General features: G+C 42.0%; 2 protein-coding genes across 7 annotated transcripts in view; one reads left to right on the top strand and one right to left on the bottom strand.

Annotated features, from left to right (window-relative positions):
- LOC144683429 (uncharacterized) overlaps positions 1–9,987 on the bottom strand; it is a 327,293-nt gene extending 317,306 nt beyond the window's left edge. For 2 of the 3 annotated variants that reach the window (XR_013577256.1, XM_078546428.1), the window contains exons 1-3: positions 9,913–9,937; positions 7,903–7,967; positions 1,112–1,195 (exon numbers count right to left, since the gene is read on the bottom strand). Coding sequence is in view for 2 of the 3 variants with exons in the window: in XM_078546428.1 (XP_078402554.1) it covers positions 1,112–1,179 (68 nt within the window). In the remaining variant the exon portion in view is untranslated. Of the gene's footprint in view, positions 1–1,111; positions 1,196–7,902; positions 7,968–9,912 lie in introns of all 3 variants that reach the window. The other variant, XM_078546429.1, reaches the window with a different exon arrangement.
- Positions 9,988–10,316: 329 nt separating this feature from the next.
- Positions 10,317–21,553, top strand: part of cttnbp2nlb (CTTNBP2 N-terminal like b) — a 78,174-nt gene continuing 66,937 nt past the window's right edge. For 2 of the 4 annotated variants that reach the window (XM_078546421.1, XM_078546419.1), the window contains exon 1: positions 10,332–10,432. The gene's annotated coding sequence lies outside the window, so the exon portion shown is untranslated. Of the gene's footprint in view, positions 10,433–21,553 lie in introns of all 4 variants that reach the window. The other 2 variants (XM_078546423.1, XM_078546422.1) reach the window with 2 other exon arrangements.

Genomic DNA, 21,553 nt, shown 5'->3' with positions numbered 1-21,553 from the left:
TTTCCCAATCAACCATAGCCACCTTGCCCCTCGTACCTTCACAGTTTCTCTCGTTCAGATTTAGGACCCTAGTTTCAGAAAGAACTACATCACATTCAAACTTAACGTGAAATTCCATCACATTATGGTCACTTACCCAAAGGCTCCTTTACAGCAAGGTTATTAATTAGCCCTTACTCATTACATAATACTAAATCTAAAATAGCTCAATCTCTAGTTGCTTTTTCAACGTACCGCTCCAGAAACCCATCTTGTGTACACTCCAGGAATTCCTCCTCCACAGCATTAGCGTTGATTAGGTTAACCCAGTCTATATGTAAATTTGAAGTCTCCCATTATTACTCGATTACCCACATTACACGCATCTCTAGTTTCCTGATTTATACTGTGCCCAACATTACCACGACTGTTTGGTGGCCTATAAACAACTCCCACCCATGTTGGCTGCCCCTTGCTGTTTCTTAGCTCCAACGAAACCGATTCTCCATCTTGATCCTTTGGCCTAATATCCTCTCTTACTATGGAACTGATCTTGTCACTTATTAAGAGTGCTACCCCACCTCCTTTTTCTTTTTGCCTATCCCTCCTCCATCACGAATATGTCATTTACGATTAACTTCCAAGACAGCAAAGCCCATTAGGTTGTAAATGCTGAGAGGAGCTGAACCAAGCCATAACTCACCCAATATAGGGCAGTAGTCAGAGTCTGTAACAGGCTTTATCATGCTGGGGTAGGGCAGAAGGCATGGGTGATTTGGGGGGGGCAGGTTGAGAGGGGAAAAAGGGGGTAGGGAGGGAGGGCAAGAGGGAAAGGGCACATGGCGTTAAAGGAGGGGGCAATAAGGGAAAAAGAGGGCAGGGAGAGAAAGAAGGGTTGGTGAGAAGGGTTTGGGCAGGGCGGGGAGAAATACAATAGCTGCAGAAACATTCACTTCAGGAGCTTCACCCCCAATGTGTCGTTGTACAAAATGGGGATCGAAAGGGGTCAGTGTTGGGGTGGCCAGAAACCAACCGCATCCCAGGTGTTACAGGAAAACCAATGCAACCAGTGGCTTCAGTAGGCCATTCAACCCACTGAGCCTGTTCTGCTTCAAGCCCACGCCGTGCCTACCTGGGGTCGGAGAGAGACAGGACTTTACTTTTGTTGACGGTCGTAACCTCGACAGATGCTGATTTCATCTTGGTGGAATTTTAACTGGAAAAGAGCAGATGCCCATCAATTCAGCGAGACAGGCAGCAGGGGTGGGTGGGGGAAAAAAATCATTCTAATAGCTTTACCAAAATATGCACAAACTAATTAAACACTTTTCATTTAAGTCATGGCCCGATCGGAAGAATAAAGCTCTTCAAGCCTCCCAAAACCCAGAGTCCAGCAATGTCAATCAGGTGGAGAAATAGAGACCAGCCTGAAACCTGTAATTAAAAATGTTCCAAAGAGTCGTTTGCGACTCGAAATATTAACTCCGTTTCTCCCTCCACCGATGCTGACACACCTGAGCATTTCCAGCACTGTCGCTGGGTCAAGATCCTGGCGCTCCCTTCCTAACAGCACGGTGGGTGTACCTACACCACAGGGACCGCAGCGGTTCAAGGCAGCAGCTCACCACCTTCTCCAGGGCAATTAGGGACGGGCAATTAATGATAGCCTAAAGCGACGCCCACAGGCCGTAAATGAGGTTTTTTTAAAAAAAACTGTGTTTTTGTTTCAAATTTCCAGAATCCGTCGTATTTTACTTTAAAATTTACCGAAAGCTATATTGTTAACACATTGGCTGCTTTCTGAAGTCACAACCTAAAACTTACAACTCTACCTCACGCCCTAAGTGACATCCTGCCTAAATTTTACATTCTTCAGCATTGATGTAGCTGGGGTCAAAATGGTCAGCTTTAACGCAGTTTTCAAAAAAAATAATAAAAAATGGAATAAAGGGACAGGCAGAGGGAATTCCGAGCAGCAACAAGGCCAGTACCAATAGTTGGGGCAACAAGGAAGAGAATCCAACCAGGGCTGAGGATGACATGAGCTTATCATTAATTCAATGTGAGTTGCAATAAGACTTTGTATGAATGCAAGTCCTTTCTTCCTCAAGATGCACACACTGTCTTTCTACACTTCTCCAACCTCATTCTGTCCATTAAGGTAAAAGCAAAAAAACTGCGGATGCTGGGAATCCAAAACAGATGCTGCCGGACCTGCTGAGTTTTTCCAGGTATTTTTGTTTTCATTCTGTCCATTCCTGTTTTTTTGTATTGTAGCTTTCTGGTTTCAATGCACATGGCGCTGTGCTGAACTTGTCCAGTAGAGGGCAATCATTCCCTACACTTCACTTGTGGATTTAGTGCTCGGGCATGAATTTCCACTTTTACCGTCAAACTCCCTTTTTCTAACCCGAGTGCCAGTTTTAAAAGCAGCAGTCAGTGACTCACAAAAAAGTAGAGTACAGATGGCCTCCGAGCATTTCTGCCTGTACTGCTAATGTCCATTAGGGAGAGGAGTCCAAAATAAAAATAGAAAATGCTGGAAATACTCAGCAGCATCAGTGGAGAGAGAAACAGAGTTAACCATTTCAGGTCAGTGACCCCTTCGTCGGCGCTGGAAAAAGTTAGGAGATGGAACAGGTTTAAAACAAGAGGTAAAAGCAAAAAAACTGCGGATGCTGGAAATCCAAAACAAAATTAAAAATACCTGGGAAAACTCAGCAAGTCTGGGAGCGTCTGTGGAGAGGAACATAGTTAACGTTTCAAGTCCGTATTCTATTTTTACTTAGTTCTGTTGAACAGTCATACGGACTCGAAACGTTCACCGTGTTCCTCTCCGCAGATGCTGCCGGACCTGCTGAGTTTTCCCAGGTATTTTTAATTTTGTTTTAAAACAAGGGGTGTTGTTTCTAACCTTTCAATTAGGCCCTTTATAGCCTTCCAAAATCAACACTGAGTTCAACAATTTCGGATCATAACCTCTGACCCCCATGTTTTCAGAAAGCAGCCGCTGGTAGCGAATCTTCCCTCGAGATATCTTTGTTCCTTTACTTGTCCCATTGCCATCTCATTTTGAGTTGCAACATCGGCCCTTTCGTCTCCCGGTAATCTCTCCCGGTTTTTCTCCCCCCCCAATCACAGACATTCCCTTTCTGTTCGTTTCTCCACCCACCGTTCCTGCTTCTGTACTTGTTTAAAAATCTCGCAACGTTTCTGACTTTTCCAGCTCTGATCTGAAAGGTTGACTCTGTTTCTCTCTCACAGAATCTTTACAGTGCAAGAGGAGGCCATTCGGCCCATCGAGTCTGCACTAGCTCCCTGAAAGAGAATTCCACCTGGTCCCACTCCCCTGCCCTGATCTCTGTAACCTGGCACATTCTCTCTTTTTCAGGGAGCAATCCAATTCCCTTTGGGATAGCTCGATCGAACCTGCCTCCACCACCCTTTCAGGGAGTTCGTTCCAGACCCCGACCACCCTCTGGGTGAAACAATTTTTCCCTCACATCACATTAACTCCACAGAAGCTGCCTGACCTGCCGGGTGTTTCCAGCATTTTGTGCCTTTATTTCAGATTTCCAGCACCTGCGGGGTTTTGCCTGTGTTGGAGAAGGGAAACCCGGTCTGGCCAGTAGGTGACTCCCAGCCCACACCAACGGAATTGACACTCAACTGCCCTCTGAAGTGATCGAGTGAGCCACGTTGTTTCCAGGCAACTGGGGATGGGCAATAAACGACGGCCCTTCCAGCACTGCCATCATCCTGAGAATTTATCTTTAAAAACTACCTTACGCAGACTGAGGGGTCTTTTTGTTTTAACAGGTATTGCCTGCCATCAATCCTGGAGTTGCCTTTCCTCAGTGCTCCTGGTTTGGCACAGCTCAGTAAAGGCCCCTATTCCGACAATTGTAGCCTATCTCCCGAAAACGCTTTGGCAGGTTATGACGCAGGGGTCACTCACCGGAGACGTTAACTCTCCTCCTTTCTCTGCAGTCGCTGCCGGAGCTGCTGATTATTTCCAGCATTTTCCGTTTTGCGTCGACTGCTTTTAGAACTTCCACTGAAGTGGGGGAGCCAGCGTCCTTCTGTTACATCACCCGAGTGGCCGTACTTAAACGTGCAAGCTTAATGGGAAGTGCCAGCAGGCTGTTCCAACTGTCGCATCTCAGCTCAAGTCAACACTGGTTGACCTGGTTGATTTTTCCCTTCCCTAACCCAGAGAGTTGAAGAGTAATTTTAGCAATTGCCCAGCTGCTGTCCAGACTGAGATGCGTTGTCTCCATCAAGGACCATCAACTGACCCTAGAAATTAGCCTGCCAGTCCTGCTTACTGCCAACTGGGCTGATCACTTGCCTGATTATTTTGGCGACTTTGCTGTACCACATCTCCACACACCTACATGTGAGTGCTGGTAACAGCCATGGCTCAGTGGGTAACACTCTCACCAAGTCTGAAGGTCAAGGGTTCAAACCCTATTCCCAGAGACTTGAGCATATCATTCTTGCTGACACTCCCAGTGCAGTAGTGAGGGAGTGCTGCACTGTCAGAGGTACCATCGCACGCGGATGAAGTATTAAACTGTCTTCCCTCTCAAAAAAGCAAAATACTGCGGATGCTGGAAATCGGAAATAAAAACAGAAAACGCTTAAAAATCTCAGCAGGTCTGGCAGCAACTGTGGAGAAAGAGTTAATGTTTTAAGTCAGTACAACTCTTCTTCAGAGCTCCAGAGAGTCATACAGACTCGAGACGTTAACTTTGCTTCTCATTCCACAGCTGTTGCTAGACCTGCAGAATTTTCCCAGCATTTCCTGTTTTCATTTGTCTTCCCTCTCAAGCGGATATAAAAGATCCCATGGCACTAATCCAGGATCAGCAGGGGAATTTGCCTCAGTGTCGTGGCCAATATTTATTGCTCAACCAATGTCACCAACCCGGCATTATCTCATAACTGTTTATGGCAGCTTGCTGTGCACAAGATGGCTGCCATGTTTCGCTACATTACAACTGCGACTACAGTCAAAATCGGCAGTAGAGTGCTTTTGGTGGTGGGGGAGGGGTCCTTGGGTTGTGACAGGCACTATATAAACACAAGTCCTTTCTTTCAGGAGGTCTTGAAAGATAATGGTTTATTTTCCTCCGATACAGAGCAGAATGGCAGCAGAGCTCGCAAAGCAGATGGTCACAACACAGCTTTTCCAGAAACTCAGCCTGCCCGCTTAAGTGGCAATACATCTTCAGCTGTAAAGCAGCGTGCACTGCATAAAACAGCAGAATGTTGCCTTTGGGAGCTACACACTCCTGTTAATGGGGTCAATTTACAAGCACGCTGCCTTGCGGGATAAATAAGCAACACTTTGTGGGGAGGTCATGAAATCCTGTTTGCATGTTCTTATGAGTGAAGGTGACCCAATAACTAAAAGGTCAGCCTAGTGAAGAGCGACATAAACAGTATCATAGGATTTCTCCCAGGAGGAATATTTTACTACACGCATAAAAACGTCTCCTAAATTGGTCATAAATCTCTCGCACTTCAAAGGGTCATTGAAAAGAAATGGACTCTCTCTTTACAGGGGGAAGAATCTAAACAATTTGCATTTATCTAACACCTGTAACATAGTAAAACACCCCAAGGCACTTTACAGGAGTGTTAGGAAACAAAATTTGAAACCAGACCACAGGTGCCATGGGGACAGATGACCGAAAGTTCAGTCAAAAGAGGTAGTTTTTAAGAAGCGCCTTAAAGGAGGAGAGCGAGAGAGAGAGAGAGCTGGGGAGGGAGAGGGAAGGAATTCTAGAACTTAAGGCCCTGGTGGCTGAAGACATGACCACCAGGCACTGAGGGACTGGGAACTGTTGAGAGCCCCTCAGGCTCTACAGCTCAAAATGAATGTCTGCAAATGATTGTAATATTCGTGGATTGTATTGATGCACCTCGTGATAGACGTTGTAAAAGTTGAACCTGATTGTACCTTTGTGATGGTGATTTTGAAATGGTTTGGAATGCTCTTCCAGATATTTTATGAATAAAGTATATTTTTCCAAAAAAAAACCAGCGGTGGAACTATTAAAACGGAGGACGTGCAAGTGGACAGAATTTGAGGTAAAGGCTATTGAATAGGTGTCAGAACAGGATCTCTTAATGCTCAATTCTACCAATTATCTACTTTAAGTAAAGTAACTTTCTGCTACCTCGGCACTTGTATCCTGCCAGTCATTGCACACTAGGCTGGTTGCACATCTCAGGCACTCGCCATCCAGGCTTACTCCCCTTAACCAAGCCCAGGCCCTGAGAAGGATGAGAGGGGGACAGGGGCTTGATTAACGTTCGCTTTATAACGCTCAATAACTAACCCCTCGAGGTCATGAGGCAGTGTAGCAATTGGCGAAATGGCTTTTTTAATCTAGATTAAATTTTGGTGGGCTGCCCTTACTGGTATTTGGCAGAATATCAGAGAGTATTTTGGCGCATAGTGTACAAATGTAGCACTGTGATGTGTTACAATCGTGGATTGTTACCTGAAGTTTCTTCAAGATCCAGTGTGTGTCCTGATTAATTCCCTTCAACTTCGGCTAGAGGGATCCAGACACATAACTGGGTTTTCTGAGAGTCCAACTCAAACCCCAGCTAAAGGAGTGAAATCAGCTTTAAGAGTAAGAAATTATTACCTTATTCCTGATAGCCTAATTTACAACTAGTTTTTAGCTAGATTGTAATTTTCCTGGAAATTATAAGGGCCAGGGTGAAACTCCTCAGTCAAGATTCCCCCACCATAAGGGGACAGGAGTTGGGTTCATGTTATGGCTTGGTGGATGGTAATGTTGAGCTGCTCAAATCCCAGAGGGAAACTTGAAACAACTGCCACAACTGTTTTGTAATTTGTATTTTTATTTCGAGATGCGCGCCTTGAATTCAGTAGTAATAAGTCCACCGAGACTTAGAGGATTTTTACAAAACTAAATCAAACATTTATTAATAAAGGAAAGATTTTAAGCACTTACATTAGGTCTACAAATTACGACTATAATAACTCCTAAATCCCCTAATTAATCTGGCTCTGAGTTATACCTCCATTAAGACAATAGTAAAACAAAATAGACTTCAACAGACCCAGGCAAAGCGCACAATATCCTGGACAGTGATATTCACAGAGTTTTTTCTTAGCTTCGGTTCCTATAGACAGCAACTTGATGCACAGAGGCTGGGGGCTTTTCACACTTGTTAGATCTTAGAATTCCTTCTCCCTTACACATAACCTCATCTCCTTTATACATGTTTCTCCCTTTTAATGCAAATTCCATTGTTCCCATATGTTTTTGCAACTTTATTTTCTCATAATATAAATCTTTCATGGTACTCATTTTATCAGTAACCTTTGGGGAAAATAAACACACTGTTTGGCTTAGCTTCTTTTAGCTAAGTATAACATCCTACCATCTCTTTGAAATTCAGACTGCTCTAAATTTATTTAAAAATGCAAAGTTTCCTCACATCCTCAGCCAGGTTTACATATTTAGCATTTCAAACCTAGATTCCCTTTTGAAAACTCAAAAGCTCCAGACCAGTTGTCTCCAATTCAATTAAATCTCCCCCACACACAGAAACTAATCCAAACCCCACTATTAACCTATCTTTACAATAAATCTCAATATTATGAAAATGATTATATTTTCATGACAATTCTGGAGTCTTTGATACGGAAGACTAAATGAGACAATTTACGTTTTAAGCACACAAATTTGTGATCAGAAAGCCTGCAATTTGGTGTTTATGTGAAAAGCATAAATTGCAACACTAGCTAGATAAATCCCCCCAAAAAATAGCCAGTTCTTATTTCTAATACAGAATCCAAAATTTAAACTTCACATTACGAATGTAGTATTTTTGAAAGAAGAAAAAGATATTCAAAATTTAGAGTAAAATTACCTTAATTAAGTGTGAGAGACTCGTTTGGCTTCAGATCTGTGTTGAACCTATCCAGTCTACTGAATCTGAAATTATTTAAGTTTGGGTTGAGATGTTTATAATAAATTTTTGAGGTTGTACAATTAATGGCTATGGGGGTGCTCATTTGACCAACAACAGACCGCCCCTAATTAATATCCCATATTTGGTGAAAGGGCCATCTATTATAATGAGGGTGCCCATTCAATTTCTAAGAAATGTTATTTTGAATTTATTCCCAAAAACCAGACCTTGGGTAATAATTATGTTGATCAATTTTGCTTAGTCAAAGTACAGTGCGCAGCAAGATAACATGACTTGAGGCCTGGCATTCTTTTATCTCATTGAGGTTTTAATTATCAGTGTGGCATTTTACGCTTACACGTCACTGTAATAGCAAGATCCATAGAATACCATTTTTTAAGTCTGTGTATTTCTCATTGGTGAATTCATATGGTTGCGAAGGGAGTTAATTATGTTGTTTTGCAAGCTAATTTTGACTCCTGTTGACATATATATTTACTGAGTTTACCCAAAATAAATTTCAACCTATTAGTCCTATGTTAATTCATTATTATTTAACCCTTATTCCTTCACAGTACAAAATCCCAGGACTTTCATTTCTAGGCTGTTGAGTTTAAAAATCCTGGCCATCTTCACCTTTATGTCATTTGCAGCTTTCCTTTAAAATCAAACTAAAGGCATCCACCCAAGTAAGTAAACAGTGAAGATCAATGCAAACTGGAGGAACAGGACCTCATCTTCCGACTAGGCACTTTACAGCCTTCCGGACTGAATATTGAGTTCAACAATTTTAGATCATGAACTCTCTCCTCCATCCCCACCCCCTTTCCGATCCCCCTTTTTTCCAATAATTTATATAGATTTTTCTTTTCCCACCTATTTCCATTATTTTTAAATATATTTCCATCCATTGTTTTATCCCTACCTTATAGCCTATTTCGATCCCTTCCCCCCATCACACCCCCACAAGGGCTATCTGTACCTTGCTCATCCTGCTTTCTACCCTTAATGTCACCTATTAGCACATTCCTTAGATATCATCACCTTCAACACCTCTTTGTCCCTTTGTCTATGACATCTTTTGGCAATCTCCTCCTATCACTGGCCCTCAATCCAGCTCTACTTATCCCACCCCCCCTTAAACCAGCTTATATTTCACCTCTTTTCTATTTTTCCTTAGTTTTGTTGAAGAGTCATACGGACTCAAAACATTAACTGTGTTCCTCTCCGCAGATGCTGTCAGACCTGCTGAGTTTTTCCAGGTATTTTTATTTTTGTTAAGTAAACAGTCAGCTTGGATTGCTGCTCATTGTCTGTTGCAACACCAGTGGACAATTGGAAAACGTCTACACACCCCACTCTCTGCCATTAATCTTCCAAACCCTCTAGGGTCCTAACCAAAACTAAAATAGCTGGAAAAACTTAGCAGGTCTGACAGCATCTGCGGAGAGGAACACAGTTAACTTTTCGAGTCCGTATGACTCTTCAACAGAACTAAGGAAATATAGAAATGTGGTGAAATATACTCTGGTTGAGGGGGGCAAGACAGCTAGAGCTGGATAGAGGAAGATATCATAGGCAAAAGGACAAAGGGGTGTTGACGGTAGACTGACTTGCTACTTATCTTCAAAATGACTCCTTAATAAAAACACATACATGCATTTATAAAACACCACCTCAACTTCTTCATTTCCTAAGTCACTCTCCCTTACGAAGCATTTTAGGAAGCTCCTTGATATACCAAATGCTCTCTTTAAAAAACACTTGAGTTAAGTGCCTTGGGATTTTTTTTTAAACTACATTAAAAGGTGCTAAATAAATGCAAGTTGTTATTGCACATAAAGTTCACTTTTTGCAACTCTTGCCTCTGCCTAGTGAAAATCATTGACATTCTAAGCAAATAATTACGTTGCAAAAATTACTTAAGGTTACAAGTATCCAAATATAAGGTATATGTAAGAGAACTACCTTGCCTGAACCTCCAGTCAGATACAAAGTCAGGTCTAAAGTCTACATCATTGAGGGGGAGGCCCCACCCACAGGCCCCACCCACAGACCGGAAGTGACTTCACGACCTGACGGGCGCGGCGGGGGGGAACAAAGGGAGCGCGGAGACACCGCCCAGCAGAGGGCGCCTTCGCCGCGCAGGCGCAGGCGCAGCGCCTGACGGACAGGAAGGGGGCGAGGGAGAAGGTGGGGGCAAGCCTGAGCCCCGCCCACCTAACGCCCGCCCGCCCCGCCCCGCCCCGCCCCTGCCCCACCGGCCGAAAGGCGGTTGGCCAAGTGGCGCACCCGGCCCGGCTTCTGATTGGGCGGAACCGCTGTCAGTCAGTGGCGATGACGTCTTTGGGGGGGGGGCCAAAGAGGCGGGCGAAAGAAAAGTGAGCGAGAGAGAGAGAGAGCGAGAGAGAAAAAGAAGCTGAGATTTTCCAACCGGCTTCGGAGAGGAAAGGAAGGAACTGGGGGGGAGAAAAAAAAATCATTAAATGTAAGTTTTTATCCTTATCTAACACGATTTTTCGTCATGATTATGCCAGATGTTTGATCATATTTTTATTTCTGAGGTAATTATTTTTTTCTCTCATGATGATTTTTCCTCTCTGCTCACCCTCAATTTTATTTTAATTTCTTCCACGGTTTTTATTTTTCTTTTTCCTCTTCTCCTCTCGGTCAGTTTTCATGTTGGTGAAGTGAAGTTGAAATGAGGTGTGTGTGTGTTTGATTTTTCTTTTAAAAATGTACGTGGAGCCGCAAAGCGGGGATGGAATTTCTTCAGAGACTCTTTTTTTTAAATATATTTATATAATATATATATTTTTTAAAAAGAAAAGAATGAAAATTGATCATGACAGTGAAATCCCTCCTTTCTGCAAATCTGCAGTTTGTAAAAAAATAAATAAATAAATAAACCCTTCTGTGGTTTTTTTTTGCTTCCAACTTCCTAAATTGGAAGGATTCAAAAAATCTCCCAATTGTTTTTTTTTTGTGCTGAGAAAGTGGAAATGTTTGGAGGACTGAGTGGATTTTTTTTTCCCCAAACGTTTCTGCTCACATTTTTCTTTCCCCTTGAACTTGATTTTTCTCCTCTCCTCTCCTCTCTCCTCCTCTATGGAGGTTGAGTTTGGTGTAGTTGCACCATGAGGATTTTTTTTTCTTTGGGTGACTGTTTTAAGCCACGAAAAAGACACACGCCAAAACTGTAGCTTGAGTCATAAACCACCCCCACCCCCCACCCCCCCCACCCCCAGCAGTTATTTTGGCAGGTTGAGTTCTTGCACCATCACTTTGCTAAGGACATAAAGCAGAGCCCTAATGTCAACGACAAGCTCAAGCCCTGAAGGGTTTTTTACCGGAAGGAGAGGCAGCAAAGTTCGCTCCCCAACCTTCACTGTCAAGGCCAATTGAGCTCACTGGGCATTTTATCTCATTGCCCCTTTGTGGGACCTTGCTGTGCGCAAATTGGTTCGTCCCGTTTACCTTGACCTGAACACTGATGCACAGACTTGAGCCTATATTTCCAGGCTGGTGTTTCCAGTGCAGTACTGAGACTGCTGCACTGTTGGAGGTGCAGTCTATTGGGCAAGATGCTAAACCTTGGCACCATCTGCCGACTTGGCTAGATGTAGAAGATCACGTGGGTGCTATTTCAAAGAAGTGCAGGGCCGTTCTCCCAAATGTCCTGGGCCAATATTTGTCCCTCAACCAAATCACTTAAAAAGCAGAAGGTTTAGCTATTATCGTGTTGTTGCTTGTGAGAGCTTGCTGTGCGCAAAATGGCTGCAGTGTTTCCTACATTACAGCAAACTTCGAATGTCTTTAATCTGCTTTAAGAAGTTCAGAGTCACGACAGATAATAACTTGCATTTATGTATTTTTTTTTGTGCTTCAAAGGTAACTAGTTAGAAGTGATGTACTTTGATCATCCTAAGAGCATGAGAGTACATACATTTGAGATCTTTCTGATTTGAGTGTGGGAGTACAAGTTGTATCCTTCTATATCAAGTATAGTTTGTAGAGTTCCCTATTATTTTAATAAAGCAGAAATAATACCTTTTCATTTTTAGAAAGTGCAAAGAAAACAGTTTAAATTTGTTATGTTAGCTTTTAGGGGCAGAATTCTTATTTTAATGAAAATTGGAGTTTGGTGAAAGCACGTTTTAATGCCATGTGTTGCAGTTTGTTTAGGGGATCATTCATTACAGAAAGAAAGTAGATATTCCCTTATTTTTATGAGAGTAAATTATTTTGACTATCTTTTCAAAAAAATTCTTACTTTGTTGATCTGATTTGTAATTGTACATGAAAGTTGGCTAATACTCTGAATTATACTGAGACTCAATTATTTTATTAGAATTTTTTCGTTGCCCTGCCTATATTCTCAAGGTCTGTTCTCCACATAATTATTCACATGCACTTATTTATTGAGTTATTACAAGTTGTGCTTTGCTGTCATACTATATAATAGCTATCTGTGGATCACACTGCTGCTATAACAAGCTCATGAATATACATTTCAAGTAAGATCAATTTTTGAAAGACTAACCATCTGTCGCAATTTTTGAAGTCAAAAAGTTATGATTAACAACCTTTTTGTTTTATTCAATGCACTTGAAGTATTTTTTGTCATAATACTTCTGTTTAATCAGTGGGTACTAATTATATAGTTAAATGCTGTTCATGGAGAGGTAGCTAAGCCTGACAGCAAGAGGGATTTGAATTAACCTATACTGTCAGTCATTCTGTGTTAATAACTACTTCTCTCCTGACATTTCAGCTTTCCAAAAGCTACTTTCAATACCTTTGAGTTAAAATTCTGATAATGTTTATTTGTCTTATCAAAGTCACAAGTGACATCCAGGTGATTGTGGCAAAGATAAGCTATCTCCCTCATCCTCCTTGATCTATCTGCAGCAGCCTTTGACATGGTTGACTACACCATCCTCCTCCAACTCCTCCACCATTTTCCAGCTGTGTGCAACTGCACTTATTTGCCTGGTTCAGTTTCTATCTATCTAATTGAATCACCTGAATGACTTCTCTTCCCGCCCACACCCTTACCTCTGGTGTCCCTTAAGGACCTACCCTGGGATCCCTCCCATTTACCCTGGCTCCTGGTCAAGCAACACCCTGGCTTCATCCCTCCCTATGTTTTTTTTAATTATAGATTTTAATTTTTTTTCTTTTTCTTTCTGTCTACCTTGTGTTTTCTCAATCCAATCTTTCTTTGTCTTATTTTTTTCTATAACTACTTCACTCTAATTTCTTCTAGTTCCTTTTCAGTCGTCTGTTCTCTTTATCAATAAATTAATTGGTTAAGGGGATAGACTATTGCTTCTGTCATACACCAAGATCCTAGATGTCCCATTGACCTCGTCGTGCTGTCATTAATTTGTAACACAAAAATAATTGTAGCTGAACAGTGAAGGATATGATCCAATTCTCGTGCATGTTGCAGGGTTCCCCATTTCAGCAAATTCTGGGCCATTATGGCTGACTTGTTTCTCAAAATTGTCAAGCCGAAAGCCAAAATGATCACTAGCCTGGTTTAAATCCTTTTGTCTGCATTCTCCTTTCATTAGTGGTTAATGAATGACTTTTTTCAATATCCAAATCTGATGGGGCATGGCAATAATGCATCTCATTTATGTGGCAGTTATTTGCTCATCTGGGTATCTGGTGCATGTGGAAGTGGCCATATTTGAGAGTCTCCAAACCAACCTGCTAATAAAGGCGCATGCCTTTGTTTGCCATTTTCTCTCTCTAGAGGCTCTAAATAGCCACAATTTCTAACTTTATTTCCTAATGAAAGGTTTTTCAGGATGAATGTTAAAATCTGTGGGAAAAAAATTTAACTTCACATAAAGACTTAAGACATTTTAAGACACTCCCCAGTTTAGTGGTCCAGACTAATATATGCTAAAGCTATAATTAAACTTACTGCTCACTGGCAGGTTGCTGAATACAAAATTCACAAATGTGTGAAATCTGTGGAACATTCTCAAGTCTTTGGTATTTTGAGAATTACATAATCCATCTCAGTTAAGGCACAAATAGTTGTTGAATAGCTTTTCTGAGTGAGCTTGTACATAATGTACAACACACATTTCTTTATTCATTACTCCGTGATGCATAGTCTCATGCACTCCAGCATCTAGAAATGCCCACACATTGGAAGATCTCCAGACTCCAAATATGACAAAGTTGGATTTCCTCACTCCCTTCCCTGTGCCAAAAAGACTTTTCACTCTGAACAAAGCTTTTTTTTATTTTTAAACACGCTCTTCATTACATGTCTTGTAAATTTCCACACTAGTTAATTTCATCAATATATCTAAGTTCACTTGTTAATGTCATTCAGAGTGAATTATTGCTGTTTAACTTTACAACACAGTAGATTATTTTGTTAATATAAATTTAATGGTTGAATCGCTATTTAATAGTTAATTTATACATTTTAATTATCTTGTTTTTAAAAATTACAAGTCTAAAATGTAGTGGTATAATCTAGGTTCTGATGTGAAAAATCTTGTTATAATTCAAATCTTATGCTGAAAAGTTTTTATTTTAAGCAAATTTTGCAATATTAGGCTATTAGGATTTTGATTGAACATGCCTAATTAACTTGTCACTTTCATGAAAATTTACTTGAAGCAGAAGAAATTAAATCTGGAAAGCGATAAACTCCACATTTACAAAGAGTAGACAAAGGGCTGTTCTGTTCAGTGGGGAACAGCTGCATCAGGGTCACAAAAGATCAAATGTGGCAGGAAAGCAGAAAAAGGAACAATGATCTGAAATGAAGGGATTAAGCATGATGTTGTTTGCAAGCTGAGCTTCAGCACACCAAAGCTGGAGAGTAACTTGTGCGCTTACTAGTTAATTGTTGCATTTTCTAGTCCTTTTTTTAATATATTCATTCTTAACCAGCCCACATGGGCAACATTATTTGGAGTAATAGGGCAATAAATGTCTTAAGGGGAAGTATATATTCCTCGTTCCAGGGAATGACTTGCCTGGGAAGTGTTTTTAACAAGCAGCGTCGCTATAATCGGAAAACTTTCTAATAATGAATACACTAAATGCACTTTCCATTTCAGGAATTGTGAAGTTCACCCTCCACATAAACAGCCTAATGTTAAGGAAACTGGAAACGTCAAAGGCCAGAGTCAATGACACTGCTGTTTAGGAGATTTTTCTTGTTGCGAAATAAACAAGGGCAGCTGGTCTCCCCTGTATTTGCAGTTTATTAAACGGTTAGATTTCCACATTTATAGACTGGAGCCCAGCAATATCATAGTGACTGGCACCTGATGGGAATATTTAGGGCAGAGAGCAGTACAATAGATGTTGTTCTTCAAAGATGAGAGCAATTTCTGAAGTGTAAAAGTGCTGTGTTCCTTTTTGAAAGCAGTCTCTGCATGCAAATGTGTGATAGCTTTTATAAGTGTTAACAGTCTGTGTAAAAGGAATTGTTCATCTACACTATGTATAGTTCATTGATATCATTACAACCACAATATTGATTATGGTTATATTGATATCATTACACACAATTATAGAACTGCACTAATATTTCCCAAAGGAGCTCTGTGACTTGAGGTTTTTAATCTTTTTATAAATAGAGATTGGATAAGTTACACTGTGGCAAAACAATAACGACCTTTTTTTATTTTCATCTGCTCCTCATTGCAACAGAATTGTCTCTCTCTCTTTGAATTTCTAGTTCAGAGCCCACAATAGCAGCTAGACTGCCCTGCCCTGCTACCTGTGAGATCCTGTGTGTCTACCTGCTACTCTCCATCACTGCCTTTGTGCTGTCTTCAACTGACTATTCCCCTTCCTTTCATTCTGGATACATTGGATGCTGTGTGCTGTTTATTTGTGGTTGCACTCCTATCTGTCTCAGTGCAGTGATAGCATCCCCCCAAAGAGTTTCTTATCCTATGGTCACTTCTGGTGTGTCCCAAAGCTTCATCTTTAGTACCCTCCTATTCATATTGCCTACACCATAATCTTCAGCAAGATCCTTCATAAACATGGGCTTCCCTTGTCTGCCACTAATGCCCAACTTTGCTCTTTTTAGAGTTGCTGCATTTATCAAGTAGCCTTTCCAATATCAAATTCCAATGGGCCAAAACTACATGACCTTACCTAACAGCACCTTGGCTGTACCAAAACCACATGGACTGAAGAGGTTCAAAAAGGTAGTTCACCACCACGATCTTGTGGGCAATTAGGAATGAGAAATAAATGCTGGTCTTTACAGTGATACCTAGATCTCTTGAAAGAATAAAAAAGAACACACTGTCTGCATCATCCTCACATGCTATCCATGCCTGCATCACTGCAAGTAACTCTTGCTCTTATACATCCCCTGTTCATAATTTCAGAATAATTCACAACCCTCTGGCTTAATCATGTCCTCCAAAAGTACCAACCACTCATCATCCTATGTTCCATTGGCTTCCTGTGCTCTGGTTGATCAGTTTTTCACATCGTCATTTAGAAGTCCTTCCATGGCTTTACTGTACACTGGGCAATTTCTTGCAACCATACCTCCAAACTCTCAAAACGGGTTCATCTAATTCTCTTAGTGCTTCTTACATCTCAATCTTTCAAACAATATCTTCCTATCCTTTGAGGTTCTCTACCAAACTCTCTCTGTATTTCTACCTTTCTCCTGATGCTCAGGTTTCCAAAGCACCCATCCCTTGGTCAGTGTCCAATCTCCATTCTTCTTCTCCCGTAGCCCACTTTTCTGCTTAATGTTCACTTCTCCTTTTAAATTGCTCTGATATGTGCTGCTAATCACCATGAGCTGGTTGTTGCCTCCTCAGCACTGAGGGAGGCTATGCGGGCAATGATAGTTTTCTGGTTCGTTGAGGTAATGGGACTAGATTGTGTTGGCAATCTCCAGAGTTGTGTATTTTCCTCTGTTTTGAATATTTATCATTAAAAATGCAGAGATCTGTGTCTTAACCACTCTGTGGGTAAACATTCTATGCTCCTACATCTGTCTGTGCAAAAATGTTTCTCTGACTATCTCCTCAGTAATAATTTTAAATCAATTCCTCATCACTGACTCCCTACTAGAGTCAAGGAAAGAACTAGAATTTTCTTTTCGCTCTATCAAAACCTTAATAATTTAAAAAATTCTCTTTATTTCAAGTCTTTTCTCACAATTATGGTTTCCCATCTCTGGCATCATCTTGATGAGTAAATGGCACATTTCCTCTGTGCCTTGAATGGCATTTCTATAACAGGGTGTCAAAACTGCATACACCACTGTGGCCCAGCCAGTAAGTTGATTGTACTCAATGCTTTATGAACTCAAAATGCAATCAACCGAGGTTTTCCACCCACAGTGGTTGACAGAGCCCTCAACCGTGTCCGGCCCATCTCCCGCGCATCCGCCCTCACACCTCCTTCTCCCTCCCAGAAACATGATAGGGTCCCCCTTGTCCTCACTTATCACCCCACCAGCCTCCGCATTCAAAGGATCATCCTCCGCCATTTCTGCCAACTCCAGCATGATGCCACCACCAAACACATCTTCCCTTCACCACCCCCCCCCCCCCCGCGCCCCCCCTGGCGGCCTCCCTCCGTGACACCCTGGTCCACTCCTCCATCACCCCCTACACCTCAACCCCCTCCCACAGCACCTTCCCATGCAACTGCAGAAGATGCAACACCTGCCCCTTTACTTCCCCTCTCCTCATCGTCCAAGGGCCCAAACACTCATTTCAAGTGAAGCAGCATTTCACTTGCACTTCCCTCAACTTAGTCTACTGCATTCGTTGTTCCCAATGCGGTTTCCTCTACATTGGAGAGACCAAACGCAGACTGGGTGACCGCTTTGCAGAACACCTTCGTTCTGTCCGCAAGCATTACCCAGACCTCCCTGTCGCTTGCCATTTCAACACTCCACCCTGCTCTCATGCCCACATGTCCGTCCTTGGCTTGCTGCATTGTTCCAGTGAAGCTCAACGCAAACTGGTGGAACAGCACCTCATCTTCCGACTAGGCACTTTACAGCCTTCCGGACTGAATGTTGAGTTCAACAATTTTAGACCATGAACTCTCTCCTCCATCCCCACCCCCTTTCTGATTTTTTTCCCCCTCTTTGTTTTTTCCAATAATTTATATAGATTTTTCTTTTCCCACCTATTTCCATTATTTTTAAATGTATTTCCATCCATTGTTTTATCTCTACCTTTTAGTCTTTTTCGATTCCTTCACCCCACCCCACCCCTACTAGGGCTATCTGTACCTTGCTTGTCCTGCTTTCTACCTTTAATTAGCACATTCCTTTAGATAATATCACCACCTTCAACATCTCTTTGTCCTTTTGTCTATGACATCTTTTGGTTATCTCCACCTATCACTGGCCCTCTATCCAGCTCTCTTGTCCCAACCCCCCCACCTTAAACCAGCTTATACTTCACCCCTTTTTCTATTTTTCCTTAGTTCTGTTGAAGAGTCATACGGACTTGAAACCTTAACTGTGCTCCCTTCCACAGATGCTGCCAGACCTGCTGAGTTTTTCCAGGTATTTTTGTTTTTGTATGCAATTGTCTTTTTGTTGAGGTTTTATCTACCAACTCTTGCACTTCAAAGGATTATGTACTGGGCCTCAAATCTCTCCTCATCCATATCCTTTAGTCCCTTTTGGGTGTATGTTGCTATTCATAATTTTTTTTTTCCTAAAATGTATTGCCTCATAGATCTATATTATATCAACAAGAGAGAATCTCACCATTGCCTCCTTACGTTCAATGGCATTTCCATCACTGAATCCTCCATTATCAACATCTGGGGATTACCATTGACCAGAAACTGAACTGGACTCGCCCTATAAATACTGTGGCTACAAGAGCAGGTCAGAGGCTGGGAATCCTGCGGCGAGTAACTCACCACCTGACTCCCTAAAGCCTGTCCACCATCTACAAGGCACATGTCAGGAGTGTGATGGAATACTCCTCACTTGCCTGGATGAGTGCAGCTGCCACAACACTCGAGCTTGACACCGTCCAGGACAAAGCAGCCCGCTTGATTGGCACCACATCCACAAACATTCACTCCCTCCACCACCAAAGCACAGTAGCAGCAGTGTGTACCATCTACAAGATGCACTGCAGGAATTCACCAAGGATCCTTAGACAGCACCTTCCAAACCCACAACCACAACCATCTCGAAGGACAAGGGCAGCAGACACATGGGAACGCCACCACCTGGAAGCTCCCTTCCAAGTCACTCACCATCATGACTTGGAGATATATCGCCGTTCCTTCACTGTCACTGGGTCAAAATCCTGGAACTCCCTCCCTAACAGCACTGTGGGTGTACATACACCACATGGACTGCAGCGGTTCAGGAAGGCAGCTCACCATCACCTCCCTAAGGGCATCTAGGGATGGGCAATAAATGCCGGCCTAGCCACCGAAGCCCGCATCCCTTGAAATATTTTTTTTTAAATTGCAGCTGCCACTTGCCCACCCATTCCACTAACTTCTCTATCTTGGCCATAAATCATTTTAATTTCTCCTGTTGTTTGCCCAATCCTCTCTTTGAGTTAGCAGCAAATTTTGAAATTCTATTCCTTATATTCAGGTTCAAATAGTAAGTATTGGACAAAATAATGCATTGATCCATGGAGTCTCCAACTTACAACCCTTCTCTAATTCCAGTAACATTCATTTACCCTGAATCTGTTTCCTGTCAATCACCCAACTTCCTGTCCACACTGCAGCATCTCCTCTTTTAGGCCTAAAATTTTTTAATGAACCTGTTAAAATATACCTAATTGAAGTGCCTTTTGAAAATCTAAATATCTTTACTGCTACATCCCTTTATTTATTCAATTACACAAAAAATCATATTACATTTGTCATACATAATTTGTCTTTAAATCCATGCTGATATTTTTATGGTGAGTTATGGATTCTAAGAGTTTGCACACAACTGACACTAGATTAACTGATCTGATGGTAGTGGAGGTGGCAGGGTGTGGTTGGTTGGTGGAAGGGTGTTTTAACCCTACCGACAGAAACCCAAGTGGGCCAGGGAGCTAGTTAAAATGAAGGAGGAAACGTAACCCATCCGCTTTTGAATGCTGCAGTTTTAAACTGCAGGTCATGAGGATACGAACCCAAAGTTGACAGGTTCTCTTTAAGTATGTAGATAAGGCCCCAGTGACATGATTGGGCCCAACTGCTATTTGTATTCTTATTCATCCTGCTACCTTTGACCTAGCCATATAAACACTGTGGCTATAAGAGCAGGTCAGAGGCTAGGAATCCTGCTGTGAGTAACTCACCTACTGACTCCCCAAAGCCTGTCCACCATCTACAAGGCCGGAGCCAGGAGTGTAATGGAAAACTCACCACTCGTCTGGATGAGTGCAACTCCCACAGCACTCAATAAGGTTGACACCGTCCAGGACAAAGCAGCCCACTTGATTGGCACCCCATCCACATTCAGTCCCTCCACCACCGGCGCACAGTGGCAGCGTGTGTACCATCTACAAGATGCAATACAGGAACTTACCAAGGCTCCTTAGACAAGCACCTTCCAAACCCACGACTGCTACCATCTAGAAGGGCAAGGGCAGCAGACACATGGGAACACCAGCACCTGGAAGTTTCCCTCCAAGCCACTCACCAACCTGACTTGGAACTATATCGCAGTTCCTTCACCATCGCTAGGTCAAAATCCTGGAACTCCCTCCTTGACAGCACTATGGGTGTACTTAAACCACATGGACTGCAGCAGTTCAAGAAGACAGCTCACCACCACCTTCTCAAGGGCAATTAGGGATGGGCAATAAATGCTGGCCTTCCAGGGACGCCCTCGTCCCATGAATGAATATTTTTTAAAAAAACAATTTGTCCACTGATTCACCACTAGGGACATTGCCTGTGCTGCTCAGTAACTGGCTCAAAAAAGAGTGGATATGGCCGGGGTGACTTGCCTACTGGTTTCAATGATTTTCTTTTCTTTTTGCTGTAATGTATTTAGCAATTTTTCTGTCACCTTGTAAACCTTGGCACTGGAGGAAATGCAGCTTCTACTTCCATGCAATTGTGTCCCAGCTGCTTTCTGACAGTAAAGCTGACCATTAAGTTCCAATTAGTTGTTAAAGTTACAACCATACATTAATTTGCAGGCAGAAGAAGAAGTGGTAAACGAGGAAATACAGCAGATAGAGGAACTGAGAATTTGAACCTTGCAAAGCAGAAATCCTACAAAAACATCAAGTTTAAATCAAATAAGAGGAAAATACATAAAGACATTAACAACTTCTATTTATATCGCACCTTTAACATAATATAGCACCCTAATGCGCTTCGCAGGAACATTATAGAACAAAAGCATGACACTAAGCCAAATAAAGAGATATTAAGTCAGATGATCAAAAGCTTGATTAAAGAGGTAGGTTTTAAGCAGTGTCTTAAAGGAGGAAAGTGAGGTAGGGAGGGAATTCCAGACCTTTGTGCCTAGGCAACTGAAAATGTGACCACCAGTTGTAGAGCGATTAAAACTGGCGATGCACAAGAGGCCAGGATTAGAGTAGCACAGATATCTTGGAGGACACTTAAAAAAAAAGTA

The sequence above is a fragment of the Cetorhinus maximus genome, chromosome 8, assembly GCF_964194155.1.
Source record: "Cetorhinus maximus chromosome 8, sCetMax3.hap1.1, whole genome shotgun sequence".
In the NCBI taxonomy this organism is placed as follows: Eukaryota; Metazoa; Chordata; class Chondrichthyes; order Lamniformes; family Cetorhinidae; genus Cetorhinus; species Cetorhinus maximus.
The sequence above is the reverse complement of the archived record's forward strand: the minus strand, read 5'-3'. Positions and strand labels throughout refer to the sequence as shown.